Source organism: Chiloscyllium plagiosum, unplaced genomic scaffold (assembly GCF_037043375.1).
Source record: "Chiloscyllium plagiosum isolate Xiang-an unplaced genomic scaffold, Cpla_swu_hap1 HiC_scaffold_22, whole genome shotgun sequence".
Taxonomy (NCBI): domain Eukaryota; kingdom Metazoa; phylum Chordata; class Chondrichthyes; order Orectolobiformes; family Hemiscylliidae; genus Chiloscyllium; species Chiloscyllium plagiosum.
The window spans coordinates 31,306,977-31,333,331 of record NW_028270160.1 but is presented as its reverse complement, the minus strand read 5'-3'; the positions used below and the strand labels follow the sequence as shown (position 1 = coordinate 31,333,331).

At 41.7% G+C, this 26,355-nt stretch overlaps 1 protein-coding gene across 3 annotated transcripts in view; it reads left to right on the top strand.

Annotated features, from left to right (window-relative positions):
* The window catches only part of LOC122561162 (uncharacterized), a 249,582-nt gene that overhangs the window by 44,338 nt on the left and 178,889 nt on the right, over positions 1 to 26,355 (top strand). For all 3 annotated transcript variants that reach the window (XM_043712662.2, XM_087998928.1, XM_043712663.2), the window contains exon 5: positions 20,081 to 20,309. In XM_043712662.2, the coding sequence (XP_043568597.2) occupies positions 20,081 to 20,309 (229 nt within the window). The remainder of the gene's footprint in view (positions 1 to 20,080; positions 20,310 to 26,355) is intronic.

Below are 26,355 nucleotides of genomic sequence, written 5' to 3'. Positions count from 1 at the left end.
ATTAGGGAGTGCTTTCTTTCAGATAAGCAACAAGTTCTATAGGTCTACTCAGACAGTTCATCTGCTGTCTTACCTCAACCAACACCACCAAAGCTAAGCTGGTCATTTATCTTATTATTGTGCTGACAATAAGTTCTTTCAATATATAAAAAGGAAGATTGAGGTCAAAGTGAACATCGGCCCCTTAGAATATGAATCGGTGGAGACAGTTTTGGGGAACAAGGAATTGGTAGAGGAGTTAAACATTTATTTTGCACCGGTCTTTACAGTGGAGGATACTTTGTACATCCCATTAATACTACCAAATACAAGGGAACAATTAAGTACCATCATCGTCACGAAAGAATTAGTGATGATTAGTGAAAAATGAATGGGGATAAAGGCAGATACATTCCCTGGCCATTTTGACTTGCGTCCTAGCATCCTAAAAGAGGTAGCTACAGAGATAGTGGATGCATTGGTTGTGATTTTCCAAAAATCATTGGATTCTGGGGAAGTATCAGAGGTTTAGAAAACTACCAATGTGACGGCCCTATTCAAAAAGAGAGGGAGGCAAAAAGCGGGTAACTGTAGGCTGAGAAGCCTAATGCCTATTTTTGGAAAATTATTAGAATCAATTATTAAAGAAGTAATACCAGATCATTTGGAAAATCATAGATTATCTTGTATGGGGACTACAGCCAGCCCACAACAATAGTTGGAGTCAAATTTAATGTGTGGAACAGGAATACCATATGTTACATTTGCCTTCGTAGCAAAGATTAATGAGACAGGGCCTGTACATTTGAACATTTTGGAACATTGAGAATCATCTAATTAAAAACTTAAAAATATCATTATGGAAACTAAAAAGTTTCAGTGTAAATATTGAATATAATGCTTTGAAGTGTTGAATTAAATATTTACCAACCTTGATGAGGATATTATATTTACCATTCACTTCATTCACATATAAGATTTAGGACTATATATACATTTATAAACTCCAAACTGTGACCACATGCATTTAATGCTGCTATATCTTATTTGTACATAATTCATTCAGCAGATAGTTTGTTGACTTAAAAGTGTGCTGGGAACCATTAATTTGCCTCTGTTTCCTATGGGAATAGAAAATAAATTATGAATCAAAAATTTCACTTCCATTGCATCCATATGCTGGAAGCTATGTAATGTTCACGCAAAGATCTAAGAACTTCTGGTATTTGCAGTGACTATTCTTTACCTGAAAGTGAACTAGTCCAGTGAATCCACCTTCAAATGCTCATTTTGTTTTGTCCTGAACAAGCTTGTCCCTGTAATTCATTTCATTTGGACAATCTCAGTTCTCAGTGAATTTCCTTATGCTGATTGTTCTACTTTGGATGTGCCAATAATGGCACAAGACAGTATATATCCATAAGAAGGTTAAATGTTATTTTAATAAATAACTTTCACTGAATAAATGATGAACTTGCTTCATATTTTACCTCTTTAACAAAGTCCTAATTAATTTTAATCATTAATTTAAAATCATTTTTATTCTCATTCTTATTTGTTAACCTGTGGCAGAAATCTAAAAGCAATGCAAAAAATTGACAAATAATCAATTAACAACTTACACCAGTATACATTTTTTACTGTTTATCTAATTTTTCAATTGAATCCTCAAACAAGATGGCATTTAAGTGAAGACCTTTCTGGATTGTAAAGAGTTAGTTGATTTCACACTATAGCCATTAGTATTTTATCATGCCTTATATTTTGATTTTCTTTTACATGTTGTTGTACCTTGTAACCATGTACCTTGGTTACAATAAATGTAAAGTGGTTCCCAAGTTGTGTTGTTTAAATACTAAAAGTAGATTGAAATCCAATATATGCAGTAGTGCTTAGGACTGTCTGTTAAAACTTCATAGCAAAAACAACGAGAACTGTCACTTAAAAGAATCTTAGTAATGTTATTTGTGCAGATGCTTCTTTCCATCAGTCAGTCATGTGCTGTGACCTCATCCCTAAATTTGTTACATGTAAATTATTTTTATAGTTGTGAGATCTCTTTTAGAAATCATCAAGACGACTGAAATACTGCTATAATCTCTGATTTAGGGGCATGAATTGCTTTCCCAATTTTAGCGCTGGGAGTGCACAAATATTTTCTGTTGCCCAATTGCTGAGTGGTTCAGACTGATTTTTTGCTGTCAAGCTTCTGAGCAAGAGAATTTCTGAGGGTTACAAAGAGGCAAATGGGTTTTCAGTTGGGTCTACCTCACTCTGTTTACTGACTAATTATAGGACTTTCTTTAGGATATGGTGATGTTTACTTTGAACTAGGGAACATGATATTACAAGGGTTAGTCATACAATTATTCAGAAAAAATGCTGTAGGGAAGCAACCCACTATGGCAGCTAGAGTTATTTAAAGTCAATTAATAAATCTGAAAAGTAAAGCCAGTCTCAGTAATGGTGACTGTGGATGTAGTATTAGTTTTAGTAACAATCCAATATCCTTACCTGGTCAGACCTACACATGACTCCAGGTCAACAACATTATAGTTGACTTATACCTACCTTCTGAAATGGCTTACCAAATGAATCAGTTCAAGGGCAGTTTTATGTGTTCATGTGAGGTGGATATCACTTGCTACTCCAGCATTTATTGCCAACCCCTAATTGCCCTGAAGAATGTGATGAGCTGGCCTCCTGAACCTCAATCCGGATCCTCAATGCTGCAACACTGAAGGTGTCAGGAAACACACAGTGCTGTTTTGAATGGGGTTCCAGGATTTTGACCCCGCAATTATGAAGAAACAGGAATGTAGTTCCAGATCTGGGTAGTATTTATGTTGGTGGGGAACTTGCAGTTGGTGGCTTGTCCATGCATCCTGCTGTCCTCGCCATTTTAGATTGTAGAGGTCATAGGTTTGGAAGATGGGTGTCAGAGGAGCTTTGATGAGATTCAAGATGGCAGTAGCGTAGCAGTGCTGTGTACAAATTCTAGCCCAGGGCTCAACTGTTCACACATTTTTTTTTGCTTTCTTTTTACTTTTTCTTTCATTTTCCCTTTCGTTATTCTTTTCTTTGGAGCCATTTGCAGTGTGTTACTTGGCAAAATTGGCATGGCAGCTAGAGTGGGCCATCACAGAATAGCAGCTCATTCTGGCAGTCAGAGGTGCTGATGGACACAGTTCCTCACGATAACTGAAGGTAGTGGTGGCAGCAGCCGCAGGGATGTCCACCCAGTATTCAGGGATGGTAGTGGCAGCGATAGCAAAGCTCCTCCAATGATTGGAGGTGGAGGCAGCTGCGGATTTTTGAATGTGGCGGCGTCGGCAAGGTGATGTCTTGGAGAAGGCCGGTCAGAGCGGGACAAGATGACATTGGTGGTCTGAGACTGGGACTCCTGGTTGCAGTAGGCCCAGCGTTGGGATGCCTGGCATGGTGAAGCGGTTGCTGCAACAGCGGCAGTGTGGTATGCCCGGAGCTAGGAATCCTGCAGTGAGAAGCGTAACTCCTGTCTGACTGGTATCCATCTACCATCTACAAGGAACAAATCATTAGCAGCACTGTAGACTATCTACTAGATACACAGCAGCAACTCAGTGATGATATATTTATTGTCATTTGCATTTTACAGTGAATAATACAGTAAATACAGTGAGAAGCTTCAACAGTTGCCACAATCCAGCACCATTTTGAATAGTTTTAAGAATAAAATGGATAAAAGATATAGTGTAAGAGTATAGTGTAGTGTATAGTGTAAGTATAGGAGAGTATAGTAAAAGAGTATAGTGTAAGAATAAAGAGGATGAAAGATATAACTGAAAGACAGCTTTGAGCCGTGAGCCAACTCACCAACAACGCCTGTGCTGCTACCACTCCTCTACTGCCTTGTGCTGTTGTAACCACATATTAATAAAACTGATCCAGTTCAGTTGTTGCTCCATGATAACTTCCAGGTTATTGATAGTGATGAATTTAGCAATGATAATGCCATTGAACATTAAGGAGCAATGGTTTGAGTTCTCTCTTGTTGGTGGCAGTCACTGCCTGGCACTTGTGTGACACAAATGTTGTTCGCTTTTGTCTACCAAAGGCTAGATGATGTCCACGTTTTGCTGCATATGGACACAAACTACTTCAGTATTTGAGGAGCTATGAATGGTGCTGAACATTGTGCAATGATTAGCAAGCGCTCCCACTTCTGATCTTGTGACAAAGGGAAGGTCATTGTCGAAGCAGCCGCAGATCGTTGGACCAAGGACACTGCCTTGAGGAACTCCTGCAATGATGTTCTGTGGCTGAGAGGATTGACCTCCAATTGTCATCAATGATCTTCCTTTGTGCTAGGTATGACTCCAGTCAACACAGAATTTTTCCCTTATTCCCATTAATTCCAGTTTTACTGGGGTTCATTTATGCCGTAGTCAGTCAAATGAGCTGTGATATTAAGGGCAGGCATTCTCAGTTCACCTAGCCTTGCAAGCAATGCCTACATTCTATGAAAGAATAATGAAAACAAGGTAAGAAATCGTGATTGCAAGGATGCTTTTTTATATAGGAGGAGAAAGTGAGGTCTGCAGATGAGGTCTTCAGTTTCCTGAGGAAGGGCCTGTGCCCGAAACGTCGAATCTCCTGTTCCCTGGATGCTGCCTGACCTGCTGTGCTGTTCCAGCAATAAAGTTTTGCTTTTTTATATATATAATTGATTTTACAGAGAATGAACATTTAGGAGGAATGGGGAATACTGTTGTAATTTCATTGGAAATGTTTTGCAGGTGTCTGCTGGTTGTATTTTATTATATTGCAAGAAAGATGAAAGAGCGAGTTAGTTTTCCCTTCATGTTCAAAGTTTGTGAGAAGATTTGTAGCTCGGGTGCTCGTTGTTGTGGTTCTGTTCACCGAGCTGGGAATTTGTGTTGCAGATGTTTCGTCCCCTGTCTAGGTGACATCCTCAGTGCTTGGGAGCCTCCTGTGAAACGCTTCTGTGATCTTTCCTCCGCCATTTGTAGTGATTTGAATCTGCCGCTTCCGGTTGTCAGTTCCAGCTGTCCGTTGCAGTGGTCGGTATATTGGGTCCAGGTCGATGTGCTTATTGATTGAATCTGTTTGAACGGTGCCGTTACATCAAATGAGGCCATGGTTTCTTCCTTGTCTATGTGCATATTTCTGATGATGTCCAAGAATTCCTGTGTTGATTGTATAGAGTGTCTGAATCTGCCGATCAGGTGTTTCAGTTTCTGCTGTAGTTCTTTAGCCAGTTTGTGTGATGGTGTCCCTGGTAGTGATACTATGGGTCTGAGTGGGATGTCTGGTTTGTGCACTTTAGGTAGTCCATAGAATCTGGGGGTGTTGTTGCTTTCAGGTTTCATTCTTTGTAGGTCAAACCTGGTTATCTGTCCGTTTTTTTGTAGGTTCCTCAGTGTGTTGTTTATCCTATTGGTGAGCTGTGGGGTGGGGTCAAACTCCCTCTTTTGGTAGGTGTTGGTATCTGCAAGTAGTTGTTGCGCTTTTTGGATGTAGTCTGCTTTGTCCAGGATGACCGTCATTCTGCCTTTGTCTGCTGGTAGTATGATTATGTTCTTGTCGTTTCTTAGTGATTTTAGTGCTTCCCTCTCCTTGGTGTTGAGGTTATGTGTTTGTCTTTTCCTTGTCATCAGAGGTACGATACTTTGTCTCACTGTTTGTTGTGTCTCTTCTGTCAGTCCATTGTTCCTGAGTTTGCATTCTAGTGCTGCTAGCAAGTCTGCTGTCTTGGCGTCCCTGTGGTTGTAGTTGAGTCCCTTGGCCAGTATTGTTCTTTCCTGTCTGTGAGCTGTCTGTGGGAGAGGTTGAACAGATTCAATCAATAAGCACATCGACCTGGACCCAATATACTGACAACTGCAACAAACAGCTGGAACTGACAACCGGAAGCGGAAGATTCAAACCACTACAAATGGTGGAGGAAAGATCACAGAAGCGCTTCACAGGAGGCTCCCAAGCACTGAGGATGTCACCTAGACAGGGGACAAAATGTCTGCAACACAATTCCCCTCATGTTATATTCATCCTGACTCTATAGTTTGGTTCTAATGATAAGAGTGCACTTATAAATAGCTTTGTAGATGTAACAGTTCCACTAATCCTTTACATTCCACCATCATATGTAGGTATGAAGATATTCTTCATTTAGTGTTAGACGAACGTAACGGAGTAAATATGTGAGTGCATAGCAAATACCTCACTTTATAGTTCTTGCTGAAAAATATATAAAATTAAATTTATTAGCTGCTATACATGTGTTTGTTGCCATTTAGCTGAAAGAACTGCAGCAGTAGAATGATAATATAACAATGAAAGCCACACAAAAATTTGGAACACAAAGATGTATAGTCCATCGTTCCTGTAAAGTTCATGTTAAATACAGAAGTCACAACAGATTTAACTAGGAGCTTTTCAACACATGCTTCCTGTACCTCACATTGTTCTTTCTAATTGTTGGCAGGCCCCCCTTCATGTCATCCTAAATACTCCTTTCCTGTTAGTTCTACATCTTTCGTTGTTGATCTGCTGGCTCCATTCATCCTGTTCCACTCTCTCTTCGTTCTTCTCAGTGACTCCACTCTTACTGGTTATCATGTCCTTTCCAAATCTGTCATTAGCTCTCCGACTTGCCAACATTTCTTGTTTGCTCTTGTTTGCTGTGCTATATCCATCATCTGTTGCATCCTCTGCACCCGATGTGGCCTCCTCTATATTGGGGAGACAGGCGCAACCGCAGGAGGTGCAAGACTTGCGCCCACAACTCCCCCCTCACCTCTCTCCAAGGCCCCAAAGGAAACTTCCATATCCGCCACAGATTCACCTGCACCTCCACACACATCATCTATTGCATCCTCTGCACCCGATGTGGCCACCTCTATATTGGGGAGACAGGCCGCCTACTTGCGGAGCATTTCAGAGAACACCTCTGGGACACCCGGACCAACTAACCCAACCACCCTGTGGCTCAACACTTCAACTCCCCCTCCCACTCCACCAAGGATATGCAGGTCTTTGGACTCCTCATCGCCAGACCACAACAACACGACGGTTAGATTAGATTAGATTAGATTACATTACAGCTTGGAAACAGGCCCTTCGGCCCAACAAGTCCACACCGACCCGCCGAAGCGCAACCCACCCATGCCCCTACATTTACCCCTTACCTAACACTACAGGCAATTTAGCATGGCCAATTCACCTGACCTGCACATCTTTGGACTGTGGGAGGAAACCGGAGCACCCGGAGGAAACCCACGCAGACACGGGGAGAATGTGCAAACTCCACACAGTCAGTCGCCTGAGGCGGGAATTGAACCCGGGTCTCAAGCGCTGTGAGGCAGCAGTGCTAACCACTGTGCCACCGTGCCGCCCACGAGGTTGGAGGAAGAGCGCCTCATCTTCCGCCTAGGAACCCTCCAACCACAAGGGATGAACTCGGATTTCACCAGTTTCCTCATTTCCCCTCCCCCTACCTTGTCTCAGTCAAATCCATCGAATTCAGCACCGCCTTCCTAACCTGCAATCTTCTTCCTGACCTCTCTGCCCCCACCCCACTCTGACCTATCACCCTCACCTAGACCTCTTTCCACCTATCACATTTCCGACGCCCCTCCCCCAAGTCCCTCCTCCCTACCTTTTCTCTTAGCCTGCTGGACAAACTTTCCTCATTCCTGAAGAAGAGCTTAAGCCCGAAACGTCGATTCTCCTGTTCCCTGGATGCTGCCTGACCTGCTGCGCTTCTCCAGCAACACATTTTCAGCTCTATATCCATCATCTCCCAAAGCTTCTAATATCTGGTATCAATTTTGTCTGTTTCTAATGGTTGTTCTGTTTGCAAATCATCTAGTGTTGGATTACCTATTACTGCTTCTAATGGCTCATAATTTACTGGTCCTACTCCAGTTCATAATGCCTCTAATGCTATTAATCCTGCTGCTATTCTTGGTGGTTTTTGAGTTGCTAATTCCCCTTTTTTGTCTTACATTTCTGCTATCTTTCCCATTCCTGTTGATTTCCTGTTACAGATTCCTCCTTGGCATTTGATTCTGGCACTTTCTATCTTACTTCTCTCCTGTTCTCAAAATTATTTTGATTATTTCACTGCACATGCTCTCATAATCTGGGCAATCTGAATGCCAAACCACTTACATGAGTACTGAGTGACTGGCTGGGGATGGATTTAGGCTTCTGGGTTAGTTACTGTGCAATATCTAGATATTCATTAAGTAAACTTACCAATTCATTGGGGAGCTTTTATAGCTTCCTTTAATTGAATGGTTTTTGCACATTATGAAGTAGTATACAGTGAATAATATTTATGTATACAGCATTATACTGTTCAAATTGAAAATTTCTATTCCTTATTGCATTTGTCACTAAAAATAGATAAGCACATGTAATTAATATTTTATGATATTGTTCTGCAAAAATAAAATAATACATATTTATAGCCTTTAGCCTTCTGGCTGAAACATCTAGAAAATTATTTATTCAGGAATTTCTTTGCCAGAACTGATTCTGTGGACTAGTGATTCATAACATGTATTTACTGTTCTGATGTGAGCCAGTTAGGCTTTTTAACAGTTCTCTTCCCATTTAATGTTGCCTTTAATATGTTATACAGTTAGTTTGAGTTAGGTTTATTTTTTCAGATCTCTTAAAGCTGAAGACCTTACTTTACTGAATATCCAATAGCACTGGATAAGATATTCCTCTACAAATAAAATAAAACATGCTTTTATATCATGCCTTTCACTTTTACAGGATAGTCCAAAACACCTTGTAGTGATGAAGTCATTTGTAACTGTTGTTGGTATAATGTTGTCTCCTTAGTGTGGGGCCCTGAATGTCACTGAGCAGAGAAGGTGTACAACTGGATGTCATGATCCACACTGATACAATAACATAAATATGTAGAAAGATTAGAAGCTTAGAAAGCGACTAGCAATTAGGACCTAAAAGGTAATCTCTGGATTACTAACTGTCTCACATGCCAGTGAGTATAGAAATAGGAGAAAAGAGGAAATTAATCCATGGCTGAAGAGATGGTGCAGGACAGAAGGTTTTAGATTCCGAGTATACAGATTTTGGTTTTGAAGCAGTTGCATCTAGAGTCATAGGGATGTACTGCAGCTGTAAACAGACCCTTCGGTCCAACTTGGCAGTGCTGACCAGATATCCTAACCCTTCCTACTCATGTACCCATCCAGATGCCTTTTAAATGTTATAATTGTACCAGCCTCCACCACTTGCTCTGGCAGCTCATTCCAGATCAAGATCCTGTTGTACCCTGAGGTAACCTTCTTCGCTGTCCACTACACCTCCAATTTTGGTGTCCTCTACAAACTTACTAACTATACCTCCTAGGTTCACATCCAAATCATTTGTATAAATGATGAAAAGCAGTAGACCCAGCACCGATCCTTGTGGCACACCACTGGTCACAGGCCTCCAGACTGAAAGGCAACCGTCCATCACCACCCTCTGTCTATGACCTTTGATACAGTTCTGTATCCAAATGTCTAGTTCTATCTATGAAGATTGAATATGTTCCACCTAAAATGGTTTGTTTGTTTGTTGAGGAAGGATTAAGCTAATGTAGGAGAGGTATGAACACCAGGATGTGCTATTAGAAAGGAGAAACACGACACATGAAGATTTGGGAGAGGCAGATAGTACTAAAGTAAGAAATAATAAATCTTCAGATAGGATCAGACTAACAGGTAATGCAGTTTACTTGGCATAAATGTAAATACACAAAGTGTGCTAAATAAGGCTAGTGAGTTGCAGGTGGAGATAGCTAAATATGATGTCATGTTAATAATGGAGATCTGGCTCAAAAGAAGTACAGGACTAAGTCAAACGAGCCAGTGTGCCAAGGAGTGGCAGATTTAGATATATGTGAGATGTTGTATTTTGGTAAGGCAAACTAGGTCAGAACTTATACAATTAATCGTAGGGTCCTGGGGACTGTTGCTGAACAAAGAAATCGAGGGGTGTAGGTGCCTTGAAAGTTGAGTCACAGGTAAGCAGAGTGGTAAAGAAGGTGTTTGGCACACTTGCCTTCGTTGGTCGGTGCATTGAGTATTGGAGTTGGGATGTCATGTTGTGGCTGTACAGGACATTGGGAAGGCCACTTTTAGAATACTTTGTTCAGCTCTGGTTTCCCTGCTATAGGAAAGATGTTGTTAAACTTTGAAAGATTTCAAAAAAGATTTACAAGGATGTCGGCAGGGTTGGAGGGTTTGAGCTATGGGAAGAAGCTGAATAAGCTGTGACATTTTCCCCTGAAGTATAAGATGCCAAGGGGTAACCTTATAAAGGTTCATATAATCATGAGGAGCATGGATAGGATGAATTGCCAATGTCTTATTCCCAGGGTAGGGGAGTCCAAAACTAGAGGGCATAGGTTTTAAGTGAGAGGGGAAATGTTTGAAAAGGAACCTGAGGGTAAGGTTTTTTTTTCCATGCAGAGGTTTGGAATGAGCTGCCAAAGGAGGCTGGTACAATTACAACATTTAAATGGTATCTGGATGGGTACATGAATAGGAAGTATTTAGGAGAATATGGGCCAAATGCTGGCAAGTGGGACTAGACATGTTGAACCAAAAGGTCTGTTTCCGTGCTGTACATCTCCGTGACTATGACTCTATGAGTGCTAAATATTGCTGGATAAAAGATGTTCAAGGAAGGTAAGGAAGGAAAAAAATGAGGCAGGATGTAAGTATTGATTAAGTAGAATGTTGTACTGCTAGGGAGACCAGACCTTCGAAGGGGATCAAGAACCCAAGTGCAAATATGTTACAGGATATACTCTATAGGCTCCCAAATAATGGAGTAAATTTGGTACAGCAAAGTTGGTAGGAAATTAAGAGAGATGCAGGATCTAGAATAATGATGAGGAAATATATCCCAGGGAAAATAATCATATAAATTGGCCAGATGGCTACATTGCTTTGTAGAATTATGTCATCAACATTGGTTTAGTCCTCCTACATCCTGTGGTATCTCATGGAGTCTTGCCTCTTGCTTTGCCCCATACTTGAGGAAGACTGATGCCCTGAAGTTACAAGACCAACCGCCTTTCTCTCAAGCCATAGAGTTATGCAGCATGGAAACACACCCTTCAGTCCAACTTGTCCATGCTGACCAAGTTTCTCAACCTTAACTAATCCCATTTGCCTGCATTTTGCCCATATCCCTCTTAAACTTATTTTATTCATCAATCTGTCTTTTAAATGTTGTAACTGTACCTGTATCTACCACTTCCTCTGTCAGTTCATTCCACATACAAACCACTCTCTGTGTGAAAACATAGTCCCTCGGGTCCTTTTAAACTTTCTTCTCTCACCTTAAAAAATATGACTCTAGTTTTGAACTCCCCCATCCTACAGAAAAGACCTTTTGCTATTTACCTTATCTCCAATTTATTAATATCCTTCCAAATGCAGGGCAACCAGAATTGTATTCTAAAAGTGGCCTCACCAACATCCTGTACAATCGCAACATAACATCCCAACTCCTATATTCAGTGATCTGAGCAGTGAAGGCAAGTGTGCCAAACACCTTCTGTGCCACCCTGTCTATCTAGATTAAATTAGATTCCCTACAGTGTGGAAACAGGCTCTTCGGCCCAACCAGTCCACACCGACCCTCCAAAGAATAACCCCCCAGACCCATTTCCCTCTGACTAATGCACCTAACACTATGGGCAATTTAGAATGACCCGCACATCTTTAGACTGTGGGAGGAAACCCACACAGGCACAGGGAGAATGTGCAAACTCCACACAGAGGGTCGCCCGAGGCTGGAATCGAACCTGGGACCCTGGTGCTGTGAGGCAGTAGTGCTAATCACTGAGCCACCGTGCCGCAATTTTCAAAGAACTGTGTACCTGAATCCATAAGTCTTTCTGTTTAACGTCATTCCCGAGGGCCCTACCATTAACTGTAGAAGTCCTGCCTTTGTTCATCTTACCAAAATGCAACATCTCATATTTATCCAAATTAAACTTTGTCATTCTTCAGCGCATTGGCTGAACTGATCAAGATTCCTTTGTAATCTTAGATAACCTTCTTCACTATCCACTATACAACTAATTTTAGTGTCATCTGCAATGTACTAACCATGTTTCCTAAATTCTCATCCAAATTGTTGATATAAATGACAAACCACAGTGGATCCAGCGCCAATCCTTGTGGAACACTGCTGGTCACAGTCTTGGAATCCAAAAAACAACCCTCCACCACTACGCTCTGTCTCCTACCTTCGAGCCAGTTTGGTATCCAAATAGCAAGCTCTCCCTGGATCTCATGTAATCTAACTTTACTAACCAGTCTACCATGCAGAACCTTGACAAAGCTTTATCAAAGTCCATGTAGACAACATCTACTCCTCTGCCCTCATCTATCTTCTTCATCACATCCCCAAAAAGCTCAATCAGTTTTGTGAGACATGATTCTCCACGCACAAAACCATTCTGATTATCCCTGATGGAAAAGGGATGGAAAAGGCTCTTAGTGGACAATGACTCAATTATCTTAAATATTACTGAGAAGAGAGAAATGCTGTCAAAGTTTTTCATCTTAGGCTCACCAGGGTAGATGCAAGAATGCAACAACAAAGGGAAAACAATTAACATTACATGAGAAAAGGATGGTGATCATTTGGCGGATCAATCCTGATTGGTCAAGACTTTGCCAAAGAGAATGCACCAGAGAGCCATGGTCCCCCATGCCCCTAATTGATTCACAAAGGCATAATGCATGTTACTTTATCTTGCACTAGACAAGACACTACGTATGAATATGTGTGGTTTCTAGCAAGCATAAGTGAACTGTGCTTTTGCCTCAGCTGATAATCTGAAATTCATATATCACATTACTTATTTGCATGGCATCGTTTTGGTTTCACAGCAGCACCCTGTTACTGGAAAGTATCACATATTTTGCTACTGTACAGTAACAGAACAATAATGGTAGCTTCCACTTTTGCTCAAATATTTGAGGTACCTTACACTCTAGAATGATTTAAGGTAGACTGGGTACTTTTCAGGTCTAAAGGTGACAGCCTCAGGCTGATCTGTGAGTACTCAAGACATATGTTGAGCAGTGATCTCGAAGAGGTAGTCATTATCTCACAGGATAGCTTTGAGGTGCCTTATTTAAATTTCAAATTCAAGCTTACATGGTGAGCAAATCGTACAGGCTGTATTTACAAGTTTGCCAATAAGGCCAGTCTCATCGTGCATGGAGCAATGAGATTAATTTTCCCATTATCAAAAGTGTATGTTGACCAAAGAAGATAGACTTGTAATAATCAATAGTACAGAAGCCACAATGGATTTCTCAACTGGCATGTTAAAAAAAGAGAGCTGCTGACACTTTGGGGCAAGTTGAGCATGCAACAGAATGCTTAAAGTATGAAAAGATTACTTGAAGATGACAGGACAGGTAAAATAGTTAAAAGGACATGAAATCTTGGGTTGTGTAAATAAAGCCATAGAGTGCAAAAGTTCTGATGATCACTTATAAAACATTGTTTTGGTCTCATGTGGAGTATTGGTTAAGTTCTGAGTCTTGTGTTTCTTTCAAGGGTAAAATACTTCAGTTATGAGGATAGATGGGATGCTCTGCTAAGAAAGGGTTGAGCGGACTCTTGATAGAAGTAATCTGAGGGACTGAATCTTACCATTTTTGGCGAAGTGTGAGATTTTTAGAGGGATTCTTGTTGTGAGACGAATCAGGAATTCTCACTACATTGTTCCAAACGTGCTTCCTTAACTACCAACCTGCTCCTACTGTGTCCTTCACATCTGATTATATGCCCAGCTTACCGCACATTCCAGAAACAATTGCTACTCAGCAAATATCTGGAAAAGGAGAAAATGAGGACTGCAGATGCTGGCGATCAGAGCTGAAAATGTGTTACTGGAAAAGCGCAGCAGGCCAGGCAGCATCCAAGGAGCAGGAGAATCGACGTTTCAGGCATGAGCCCTTCTTCATTCCTGAAGAAGGGCTCATGCCCAAAACGTCGATTCTCCTGCTCCTTGGATGCTGCCTGACCTGCTGCGCTTTTCCAGCAACACATTTTCAGCAAATACCTGGAAAAGGATGGCATCCTTTATACCTGCTCTATCTTTGGGTTGAAAACACTTATTCATATAGTGAGACATGCTGTACCAAATCCCGAAGGTCATGTCTCCATCATTCATTCAGCTCAGCATGCACAGCAATTTACTGAAGGTAGCACATTACATCAAAACAGAGTACCTGCTGCACTCATACCCTCTTCCCATCCCAGAGCCACAATAAGCATTCAACTTCTCATTGTATTCACCTCCCACAGCATCTTTGGATGGTTATTGGTTCATTTTTGGCTCACCTTGGTCTCTTTTTAAGTCATTGCTGCCAAAATGAGGATCATTGAGATGCCAATATTCAATTTACAGTGTGTCTGTGATAGGAAGGGTGTTGGAGCTCTCCTTTATTGATCACGTGGGGTGGTCACTCAGATGTCATGACATTATACCATATTGCTGCTCACGCTGAGCCTGAATGTAGATAGATGATGGTTATCAGGATGCAGCATATTTCCCTACATCAAAAGGGTTTGCCACCAATGAAAGTTGTGAGATCTGCGAACCTCTTTCAATTCTTACGTTTCCATTTTAGGTAATTTTCACTTGCCATTGGTGGCATGTTGGTCACTGTGGCTGCCTTCCTAAGAAGGCAGAGAGGGATGTAGTGTACTAGTGTTGATGGGGCAAGGCTTGGAGCAGCACCAATCTCTTGTGGAGGATGAAGAACATGCAGGTTTTGGAGGGATTGCCACATGAGGTGTGTGGAAGGTCCAGAGTTTTCTGACCCCATCTCCCATTTCTTAGAGATAAGCAAGGCACAGACACAGACTCACTATGTCCTGAGCCATTGTGACAGACCTTTACCAGATGCCTGAGGAGAAGCTGAGGTTTGTAGGAGTGGGAGGTCATCCTCTCCCAGTAGCTATGAAGGTGACAGCTGCTTTGAACTCCTTTGCAACTGGCTCCATCTGTGGTATGAAGGGTGACCTATGAGGGTTCTCTCGTCATACACTTATAAATGCATCAGAACAGTGACTGATGCCATCTATGCATATTTATACCATTTCATTTTATTTTCCTATGATGTAATCAGTACTATAACCTGGGCAGTAGGATTCAGGACCGGATGGCTTCTCCTGTGTGCAGGGTGCCACTGACTGTACACTGCACTAAGATGGGCATACCACAATGCTTTGGACTTCATCCACAAGAGAAGGTTCCATATGATTACTTTTCAGGTTATCTGTGATAACTGTTAGCACTTCATGCACATGTTGCCTATATCCTGCACTTGGAGCAAGCACTTTCCAAGACCAGTTGCAGAGACAAGGGCTATACCCAATGATCGTGGCTCATGACACCATTGCACAATCCCCTGACTTATCCAGGGCACAGATTTAATGCCACCCATACTTTGACCAGGGCCATGGTAAAACTTTGGATCAACCTGTTGAAGATGTCATTCTAATGCTTGGCTCAGTCTTGGGGGGGACCTCCAGTATAATTAGAATAGTCTGGGAAGCAATGTGCAGCGTCATCCTTGTGTGCACTGCTCTGCACAATTGAAGCTCGCAACAAGGCAGTGTGCTGGATACTGAAGAACTGGGAAATGGCTGCAGAATTCCAAGGAGAAGGAGGACAAGGATGTTGGGTGGGAGGGTGGGGGATTTTGAAAGCTATTGTTATCCATGACAGAGCTTTGGTGTGTTGGATACGATAAGCCTGATGATAGAATGTAGGGAAATAGATGGTGACATCTTGAAAAATATCCATGTTACAGAGGAGGAAGTGCTGGATGTCTTGAAAGCATAAAAGTCGATAAATCCCCAGGACCTGATCAGGCATACCCTAGAACTCTGTAGGAAGCTAGGGAAGTGATTGCTGGGCCTCTTGCTGAAATATTTGTATCATCGATATTCACAAATGAGGTGCCGTAAGGCTGGAGGTTGGCTAACGTGGTACCACTATTTAAGAAAGTTGGTAAGGACAAGCCAGGGAACTATAAACCGGTGAGCCTGACATCAGTGGTGGGCAATTTGTTGGAGGGAATCCAGTGGGACAGGACGTACATGTATTTGGAAAGGCAAGGACTGATTAGGGATAGTCACCATGGCTTTGTGCATGGGAAATCATGTCTCACAAACTTGATGAGTTTTTTAAAAAAGTAACAAAGAGGATTGATGAAGGTAGAGCGATAGACCTGATCTATATGGACTTAGTTATGCGTTCGACAAGGTTCCCCACGGGAGACTGGTTAGCAAGGTTAGATCTCATGGAATACAGAGAGAATTAGCCAATTGGATACAAAACTGGCTCGAAGCTGGTGTGCTGGTGGAGGGTTGTTTTTCAGACTGGAGGCCTGTGGTGTGCCACAAGGATTGGTGCTGGGTCCACTACTTTTCATCATTTATATAAATGATTTGGTTGTGATCATAAGAGGTATAGTTAGTAAGTTTGCAAATGACATCATGATTGGAGGTGTAGTGGACAGCGAAGAAGGTTACCTCAGATTACAAAGGGATCTTGATCAGATGGACAGTGGGCTGAGGAGTGGCAGAGGGATTTTAATTTAGATAAATGCGAGATGCTGCATTTTGGGAAAGCAAATCTTAGTAGGACTTCTACAGTTAATGGTAAGGTTCTAGCAGGTGTTGCTGAACAAAGAAAACTTGGAGTGCAGGTTCATATCTCCTTGAAAATAGAGTCGCAGATTGAGTACAGGAGTTGAGAGGTCATGTTGAGGCTGTGCAGGACATTGGTTAGGTAACTGTTGGAATATTGTGTGCAATTCTGGTCGCCTTCCAATCAGAAGGATGTTGTGAAACTTGAAAGGTTCAGAAAAGATTTACTAGGATGTTGCCAAGGTTGGAGGATTTGCACTATAGGGAGAGGTTGAATAGGTAGGGCTGTTTCCCTGGAGGTCAAAGGTTGAGAGGTGACCTTCTAGAAGTTTATAAAATCATGAGGATAGCATAAATAGACAAGGTCTTTTTCCTGGAGTCAGAGAGACCAAAACGAGAGGGCTTAGGTTTAGGGTGAAAGGGGAAAGATATTCCATGCTGTACATCTCTATGACTCTCTGACAACTTTTTCACACAGAGGGTTGTGCGTGTGTGGAATGGACTGCCAGAGGAAGTGTTGAAGGCTAGTACAATTGCACCATTTAAGAGGCATCTGGATGAGTATATGAATAGGAAGGGTTTGAAAGGAAGGTGGTCCGAGTGCTGGCAGGTGGGACTAGATTGGGTTGGGATATCTGGTTGGCCTGGGCGAGTTTGGACCGAAGGGTGTGTTTCCATGCTGTACATCTCTATGACTCTTAAGAACTGAAATTGATGGAGAAACTCAGCAAGTGTGCCAGCATCTATGGAGAGAAAGCAGTGTCAATGTATCTGGTTCTATGACCTTCCTTCAGAGCTCAAGAAGAACTCAGTTCTGAAAAAGGGTAACTGGATCCTCAACATTAACTCTTCTTTTCTGTCCGCAGATGCTGCCCGACCTGCTGAATTTCTCCAGCAATTTAAGTTTTCGTTTCAGATTTCCAGCATCCACAGTTCATTTTTTTTATTTTGATAAACCTTCCAGAATCCTTTTGATATCAATAGCTGAGAGTTGGGTGCAGCAGAAATCATGGATTGTTCATTGCTCATGATGCCATATTCTGATTTACATTGGGGGGACGAAACTCAGCCTCTATTGGTTTGTTTGTGTTCCCTTTTACAGTCTGTAAATAAAAGCTTATATTTAGATTTGTCCAATTGCTTGTATGTATGTTATGTTCCCCTCCTGGACAATGGCAGGCTGCAGGTCCAAAATGGCATTGGATGAGGACAATGCGGACTTAGAGGATGTTTAGATGGGATGTTGCTCCAGACAAGTAAAGTATATGGCCTGGTTAAATGGTAACAAAGATGGGAGAATGTATGTGTGAGGTAGTGTCAGTATGCTGTTTATGTGCTGTATATTTGTGGCTGCTATGTCATGATGTTGCCAGTGAGGAGTAACGCTGGATTGCCAACCGTGTCTGAGCATATGACAGCTTTTCAAAAGCTGAGATGCCGGTCTTTTGGCAGCTATCTGTGAGTGATGTGTTTTGAGAATGGTGTGTGGTAAGATAGAGCCTGAATATGACATGAATACCCACAAGGGCAGGGTAGGTTGTTGATGGTGCAAATTTGGCAAGTATGGTGAGAAAACTTGCTTGACATCATGGTGAAAACCCCTCCACAAAACCTGCTACAAACTTGGACTTAGCAAAAACAAAACATAACATTCAGCTTTGAAACTGTACGTCCAGAAATGCAATATCTCGCCACATACATACAGAAGTTACAAGAACATGTCAGAGGTCAGAGATACTGCAGCAAGTAAATCACCTTCCAACTCACCAAAGCCTGTACACCGTTGACAAGGCATAAGTCAGAAATGTGATGGAATACTCTCTATTTTCCAGATGAGCGCAACTCCAACACTCAAGAAGCTTAAAACCATCCAGGACAAAGCAGCCTACTTAATGGGCACCATATCCATAAACATCCACTCCCTCCATCACTGACGCTCGGTTGCAGCAATGTGTCCTATCTACAAGATGCATACAAACTTTCACCACAGATGCTTGGATAGCATCTTTCAAACCCATGACCACTACTATCTAGAAAGACAAGGGCAATAGATACATGGTGTTACCACCACCTGAAAGTTCTTCTCCAAGCCACTCATCATCCTGACTTGTAAATATATCACTGTCCCTCACGATATTGTGGTTCGACCTACAGCACACAAACTGCAGCAGTTCAAGATGTCAGCTCACTATCACCTTCTCAAATAGGATGGACAATAAATGTTAGCTTGACCAGCGATGCCCATGTCGCAGGAGTAAATACAAGAGAAATCCAGTTTCTGCACACCAAACTGCCACAAACAATACTGTGATAATAACCAGATATCTTTTCTTTTGTGATAATGAGAAAAGATTCAGTATTGTACAATACACTGAAGATAACTTATGCACTTTTTCAAATAGCACTGAGATATTCAACATGCATCTGTCATAACATCTTATCTGAAAGACAGCAACTACAACACTCCCTTTGTACTATGCTGGAGTGTCAGCCTTGGGTCTTGTAGGCAGATCTTTAGAAAAGGACTTGAACCCATAATGCTTCTGATTCAAGTTAGCAGCTGAGGTGTGGCTTACATTTAAAAGCATGACTGGTTTAAGGTTTTTAAATTGGTATTATCTTATTGTTGTTTTCTTATTGCTCATCAAAATGGGAGCAGTTAGTGCTGGAACTTGAACACTGTGGTAACTTAATGTGGCCAATGTCGTCATCAGGAAATTCCAGATCAGATATGGTATACTTAGTTGCAACATTAAGATTATACTCGAAGAAAGTGCTTTAATGCTAACTCTAGGAGTAAGAACAGGACATTTCATTTAATGTATGTATTATAACTTCTGAATTAAACTGCTATTTTCGTATCTACCAAGGATAGTGTTGTGCTATTTTGTGAACTGCCATGAGGAACGGGATTGAGACTGCCCAAATTCATGTTTGATGTTGGAATATTGAGGCTGACAATTTTTTTTTGCCATAAACCTGAGTTGGAAGCAAACTAGGTTCTCTAAGCTTAGTTCTCTAACCTTTTTAATTCATTCAACCACATTGTCACGTGTAGGCTAGACGATGTAATGATGGCAGTTCCCTTCCCTAAAAGACATTAGTGAACCAGATGGGCTTTTCTAACAATTAACAGTGTTCATTATCAGATTCGTAATTCCAGATTTTTAATGAATGCATATTCCATGGCCTGTCATGGCAGGATTGGAACCTGGGTCCCCAGAATATTTCCTGGGTCTTTGGATTAATAGTTGAGCAATAATAGTGCTAGGTCATCATGTATTAATTATCCTTTTTTTTGATAGTTCATTGTGTTCTTTTATAATCTAAATGTTCGCAATACTTACTTAACTCTTCTCACTATACTCTATAGACCAAAACATTGAATTTGTGGAATCACTTGATGAAAAATGGTGTGTGTCTTCGCCAGAGTGTCTTCTTCCCACGAGTAGTCCTTCTGAATCCTGTCTGTGAATTAGACCAAGAGGTATCACAGATAAATGAGGTCATATCTCCATGCAGTGTTGAATCCTTTACTTGTTCTTTCAAGCAAGGGTTTACGTCATGGATCACCAATACCTTTTCTCCACATTGGCTATCTGGTGAGTACTGAAGTGGGATTCATATGTAATATTTCCACAGAGTAAGTTAAAACCCTAATATTCTTTACAAAATGAATCATACATAGAAATGAGTAGTGCTTTTGAAGGCCAGGAATTGCTCTTCTTGTCTCATAAATGTGAATACTACTGTCAATATTTTCAATGTCACATAAAACAGCTGCAAATTTTCATTTTTGAAATACTTTCAAATTTGAATAGGAAGCCATGACAATTTCCTTATGGAATTTATAGAAGATGATTATCTTAAATATCCAAATCCTGAAATATAAGAATATTTTTTAATAATGGCAATAAACATAAATTGAAATTAATTTGTGTGATTATATATCCATCTATTGTGTGAGGTAGACCTCAAGGTGAAGACAATGTAGGAACAAAGAAAATAGGAGCAGGAGTAAGCCATTTGTCCCCTCAAGCCTGCTCCTTCATTCATTATGATCATGACTGATGATCGAGTTCAATACCCTAATCCTGTCCTCCCACCATATTCCTTGGATCCTTTAGCCACAAAAGCTATATCCACCTCCTTCTTGAAAATACAATGTTTTGGCCTCACCCACTTTCTATAGTAATGAATTTCTCAATTCACCATTCTCAGGGTGAAGAAATTTCTCCTTGTCTCAGTCTTATAAGGTTTAACCCTTATCATTAAACTATAACCCCTAGTTCTGGACATCCCACCATCGGGAACGTCTTCCTTGCATCTATCCTGTATAATCCTGTTAGAATTTTATCAGTGTCTACGAGATCGCTCCTCATTTTGTTTACCTCCAATTGTACCGATTCAATCGCTCATATATCAGTCACACCATCCCAGGAATCGGTCTGGTAAACCTACCCTTGACTCCACCTACAGCAAGAACATCCTTCCCCAGATAAGGAGACCAAAATTGCACATAGTATTCAAGGTGTGGTCTCACCAATGCCCTGTATAATTTCAGCAAGATATCCTTATTGTTGCACTCGAATCCTCTCACTATGAAGGCCAAGATATGCTTTGTCTTCTTTACTGCCTGTTGCATTTGCACGGTTATTTTCAGCAATTTGTACACGAAGACATTTCGCTGCCTCAGTTTATAGCCATTCAAATAATAGCTTGTTTTTCTGTTTTTGTTATTAACATGGATAACCTATTTCTATACATTGCACCGTATCTGTCACTCATTTGAACACACAGCTGGTTCAAATCACACTGATACATCTGTGCCTCCTTCTCATCGCTCACCCTTCCATCCAGCTTTGTGTCATCTACAAATTTGAGATGTTACACTTAGTTCCCTCATCTAAGTCTTTAACATATATTGTAAACAGTTGGGGCCTTAGTACTGACACCAGCAGTACCCTATTAGCCTCTGCTTGCCATTCAGAAAAAAGCCCATTTATTCTTACTCTTTGTTTTGTCTGCTAACTGATTTTCGATTCATCTAAATACACCACCCCCAATTCCATGCACTTTAATTTTAATCTCTTCTGTGAGATTTTCTCAAAAGCCTTGCATCGGAGGCTAAGGGAGCATGGATAGGGTAAATAGACAAAGTCTTTTCCCTGATTTGGGGGAGTCCAAAACTAAAGGTGGGCAGCACAGTGGAACAGTGGTTAACACTGCTGTCTCACAGCGCTAGAGACCCAGGTTCAATTCCCGGCTCAGGCGACTGACTGTGTGAAGTTTGCACATTCTCCCTGTGTCTGTGTGGGTTTCCCCCGGGTGCTCTGGTTTCCTCCCACAGTCCAAAAATGTGCAGGTTAGGTGAATTAGCCATGCTAAATTGCCCGTAGTGTTAGGTGAAGGGATAAATGTAGGGGAATGGGTCTGGGTGGGTTGCGCTTTGGCGATTTGATGTGGACTTGTTGAACCGAAGGGCCTGTTTCCACACTGTAAGTAATCTAAAGGGCATAGGTTTAGGTGAGAGAGGAAAGATTTAAAAGGGACCTAACGGGCAACTTTTTCAAACAAAAAGTGGTACATGTATGGAATGAGCTGCCAGAGGAAGTGGTGGAGGCAATTACAACATGTAAAAGGCATCTGGATGGGTATATGATTGAAGATTGTCCTCGGCTGCTTTGGGAAATGAGAAATGTGATTGCTTCGCTGCTTGCGAAGATCTTTGCATCCTCGCTTTCCACCAGAGTCGTACCTGAGGACTGGAGGGAGGCAAATGTAATTCCTCTTTTCAAGAAAGGAAATAGGGAAATCCCCAGCAATTACAGACCAGTCAGTCTCACGTCTGTCATCTGCAAGGTATTAGTAAGGATTCTGAGGGATAGGATTTATGACCATCTGGAAGAGCATGGCTTGATTAAATGCAGTCAGCATGGCTTTATGAGGGGGCAGGTCATGCCTCACAAATCTTATTGAGTTCTTTGAGAATGTTACTAGACAAGTTGATGAGGGTTGAGTGGTGGATGTGGTGTATATGGACTTCAGCAAGGCATTTGATAAGGTCCCCATGGTAGGCTCATTCAGAAGGTCAGGAGGAATGGGATACAGGGAAATTTAGCTGTCTGGATACAGAATTGGCTGGTCGACAGAAGACAGCGAGTGGTAGTGGAAGGAAAGTACTGGAAGCCTGGAAGTCAGTGGTGAATGTTCTACAGGGCACTGTTCTTGGGCCTCTACTCTTTGTAATTTTTATTAATGACTTGGATGAGGAGATTGAAGGATGGGTTAGCAAATTTGCAGCCGACACAAAGGTTGGAGGTGTCGTTGACAGTATAGAGGACTGTTGTAGGCTGCAGCGTGACATTGTCAGGATGCAGAGATGGGCTGAGAGGTGGCAGATGGAGTTCAACCTGGATAAATGCGAAGTGATGCATTTTGAAGGTCGAACTTGAAAGTTGAGTATTAAAGACAGGATTCTTGGCAGTGTGGAGGAACAGCGGGATCTTGGTGTGCAGGTACATAGTTCCCTTAATATTGCCACCCAAGTGGACAGGGTTGTTAAGAAAGCATATGGTGTTTTGGCTTTCATTAACAGAGGGATTGAATTTAAGAGCTGTGAGATCTTGTTGCAGCTCTATAAAACTTTGGTTAGACTGCACTTGGAATACTGTGTCCAGTTCTGGTCGCCCTATTAAAGGAAAGATGTGGATGCTTTGGAGAGGGTTCAGAGGAGGTTTACCAGGATGCTGCCTGGAATGGAGGGCTTATCCTACGAAGAGAGGTTGACTGAGCTCAGACTTTTTTCAATGGAAAAAAGAAGGAAGAGAGGGCACCTAATTGAGGTGTACAAGATAATGAGAGGCATAGATAGAGTTGATAGCCAGACACTTTTTCTCAGGGCAGAAATTGTTAACACGAGGGGTAATAGTTTTAAGCTGTTTGGCGGAAAGTATAGAGGGGATATCAGAGGCGGGTTCTTTACGCAGAGAGTTGTGAGCGCATGGGAATGCGTTGCCAGCAGCAGTTGTGGAAGCAAGGTCATTGGGGATATTTAAGAGACTGATGGACATGCATATGGTCACAGAAATTTGAGGGTTTGTACATTAGGTTTACCTTACATGAGGATCAATGGTCAGCACAACATCCTGGGCTGAAGGGACTGTTCTGTGCTGTACTGTTCTATGTTCTCTATGTTCTATGAATAGGAAGGGTTTAGAGGGTTGTGGGCCAAGTGCTGGGAAATGGAAGTAGATTAGTTTAGGATATCTGGTCAACTTGGACGAGTTGGACTCAAGGGTGTGTTTCCATGCTGTACATCTCTATGACTCTAAATCACATCCATTGGCTCTCCCTGATTAATTAGGGGTAGCACATTGGCTCAATGGTTAGCACTGCTGCCTCACTGTACCAGGGGCCCAGGTTTGATTCAGGCGACTGTCTGTGTGGAGTTTGCACAATCTCCCTGTGTCTGAGTGGGTTTCCTGCAGGTGCTCTGGTTTCCTCCTACCGCCCACAGATGTGCAGGTTAGGTGGATTGACCATGCTAAATTGCCAATAGTGTCCAGGGATGTGCAGGCTAAGTGGATTAGCCATGGGGAATGCAGGGATAGGGATCTGAGTGGGTTGCTGTTCACAGGTCAGTGTGAATTTGATGGGCTGAGTGGCTTGCCTCTACACTATTGGGATTCTGTGATTCTAGTTTTACCCTCAAAGAATTCCCATAATTTGTCAAGTATGATTTTGCTTTTGTAAATTATGCAGACTGTGTCTGATTCTACCGCTGTTTTCTAGATGCTCTGCTATAAAACCTTGATAGGGGACTCTAACATCTGCCCCACTACTGATGTCAGACTCACTGGTCTATAATTTCTTGTTTCTCTCAACCTCTCTTTTTAAATAGTGATATAGTAGCTACTTCCCAAATCTGTAGGAACAGTTCCATAGTCTGTAGAATCTTGGAAGATGACCACCAATGCATTCACTGTTTTTCTGATGCTTGCTCATGGCAAAATCCTGTGTGTAAATTCTTTTTGATTAGGGGGGTAATTGCACTGTAGTTACCACACAATTTGGTCAAATTATGACACACCTTCTCGAGCCATAAAAACCTAACACGATAACATCTAAAGCATTTGGCCCACGGGTTGAGATTATTGCACCACAAGACCGTCTATCATCTATATGCTTATTTGCGTCTTAGCCTTCATTAGCCTTTTTTATAACATTTGATTGAACATGATTATTAGAACATATTCAGTCACTAAATTAAATTTGAAAATATTGTTGCTCTCAGTTTGATAAGCATCCATTACTTGTACCCTGTATACCACGTTCTCATATTTGCCTTAAAATCTTTAGAGCAACAGTAATGCAGACTCATTTTCATTACATCCCTGAATAGTTTCAGGGACAGGTACAATTTTATTGTTAGTTGCTCAGTACAAGGCCCATCCCAGTTGTCAATTTTTGAGACTAACTATGGAGGGAAACTTGAAATGGGGTGGTACTTTCTGCTTTTCCATCCAAATAAATTCTCAGCTTATTATCCATTCACATCCAGGTAAAATGCCAGATTTTATAGACAGAAATTCCTGAATGCCACTGGCATCTTCCAGGATCCAACATCTGGGCATCAAGTTTAAAGGCACCTGACAGCACTGTGCTCTCTACTGTATCCTGAACAGCAAACCCAACTATCCCATAGTATTCTCAGAAACACCATCTGAAAATACAGTATCAGTTTCCATGTGTATTCTGATGAGAGCCAGCACTATCTTGCCATTACCTCTCTCAAGTTTTCTATTGCAAAATTGTCATATTGTTTATCCAATATCCAGTGATGGAAAGGCAGAAAAATCCACCATCCAAATGTTGGAAGACCAAAGACATTGTCCATATCACTGCCAAAAATATAGTTCCCTAACCATTGACTGACGGATGTTCAAACAAATTTGGTATCACAACATTTCAACCTTTCATCCATCATGCCTCAAAGTGGCTATTTTCCCAATCTCTGCCCTTCCAAATCCTGTCTGCCAGTACTGATCCAGCTGATTGAGATTCTGACAGCAGATGAGCTCCTACATCTCCCTGTAGAATGACTGCTTAGTTGTGAAAGAGTCATTTGCCATTCAGGAAATTATTGCTGATGATGGCATTAAATTTATAACCTTGCTGGTAACCTTACTGAGGTGTTAGATATTTATCTCCAAGATGAAGCCTCCCTAATTCTCCAAAATTGGAAGTAATGTGCATGAGACTTGGTGGAAGATATGTGCATTGGCACAGATACAGTAGGCAAAATCGCAGTGAGGATAGTGTGGCATTTACCCTGGCCGAATGGAGAAGGTAATTAACCTTTTTTCTGAATTGCTGGCCCTTTCTTCCCACCCTGGAGATGACACTGACTCGGGTGGCAACCTCAGACCAGACTGGCAGGGTCTGATGGCATGGTCAGTGTGGATCCTCCAGGAAGAGGACATGTTTCATGCTATCTCATCCACCAGAACAATAGATCCCAGTCAGGGAAAGGTGTTGCCATCTTCCTCTACCCTGACTTCTTCAGACTCTGTCCCTCAATCAGACATCGGCTTCGGAATGCCAGTGCTTTCCTGGTTGCACAGTGGCATTTTAAAGATGTTACCA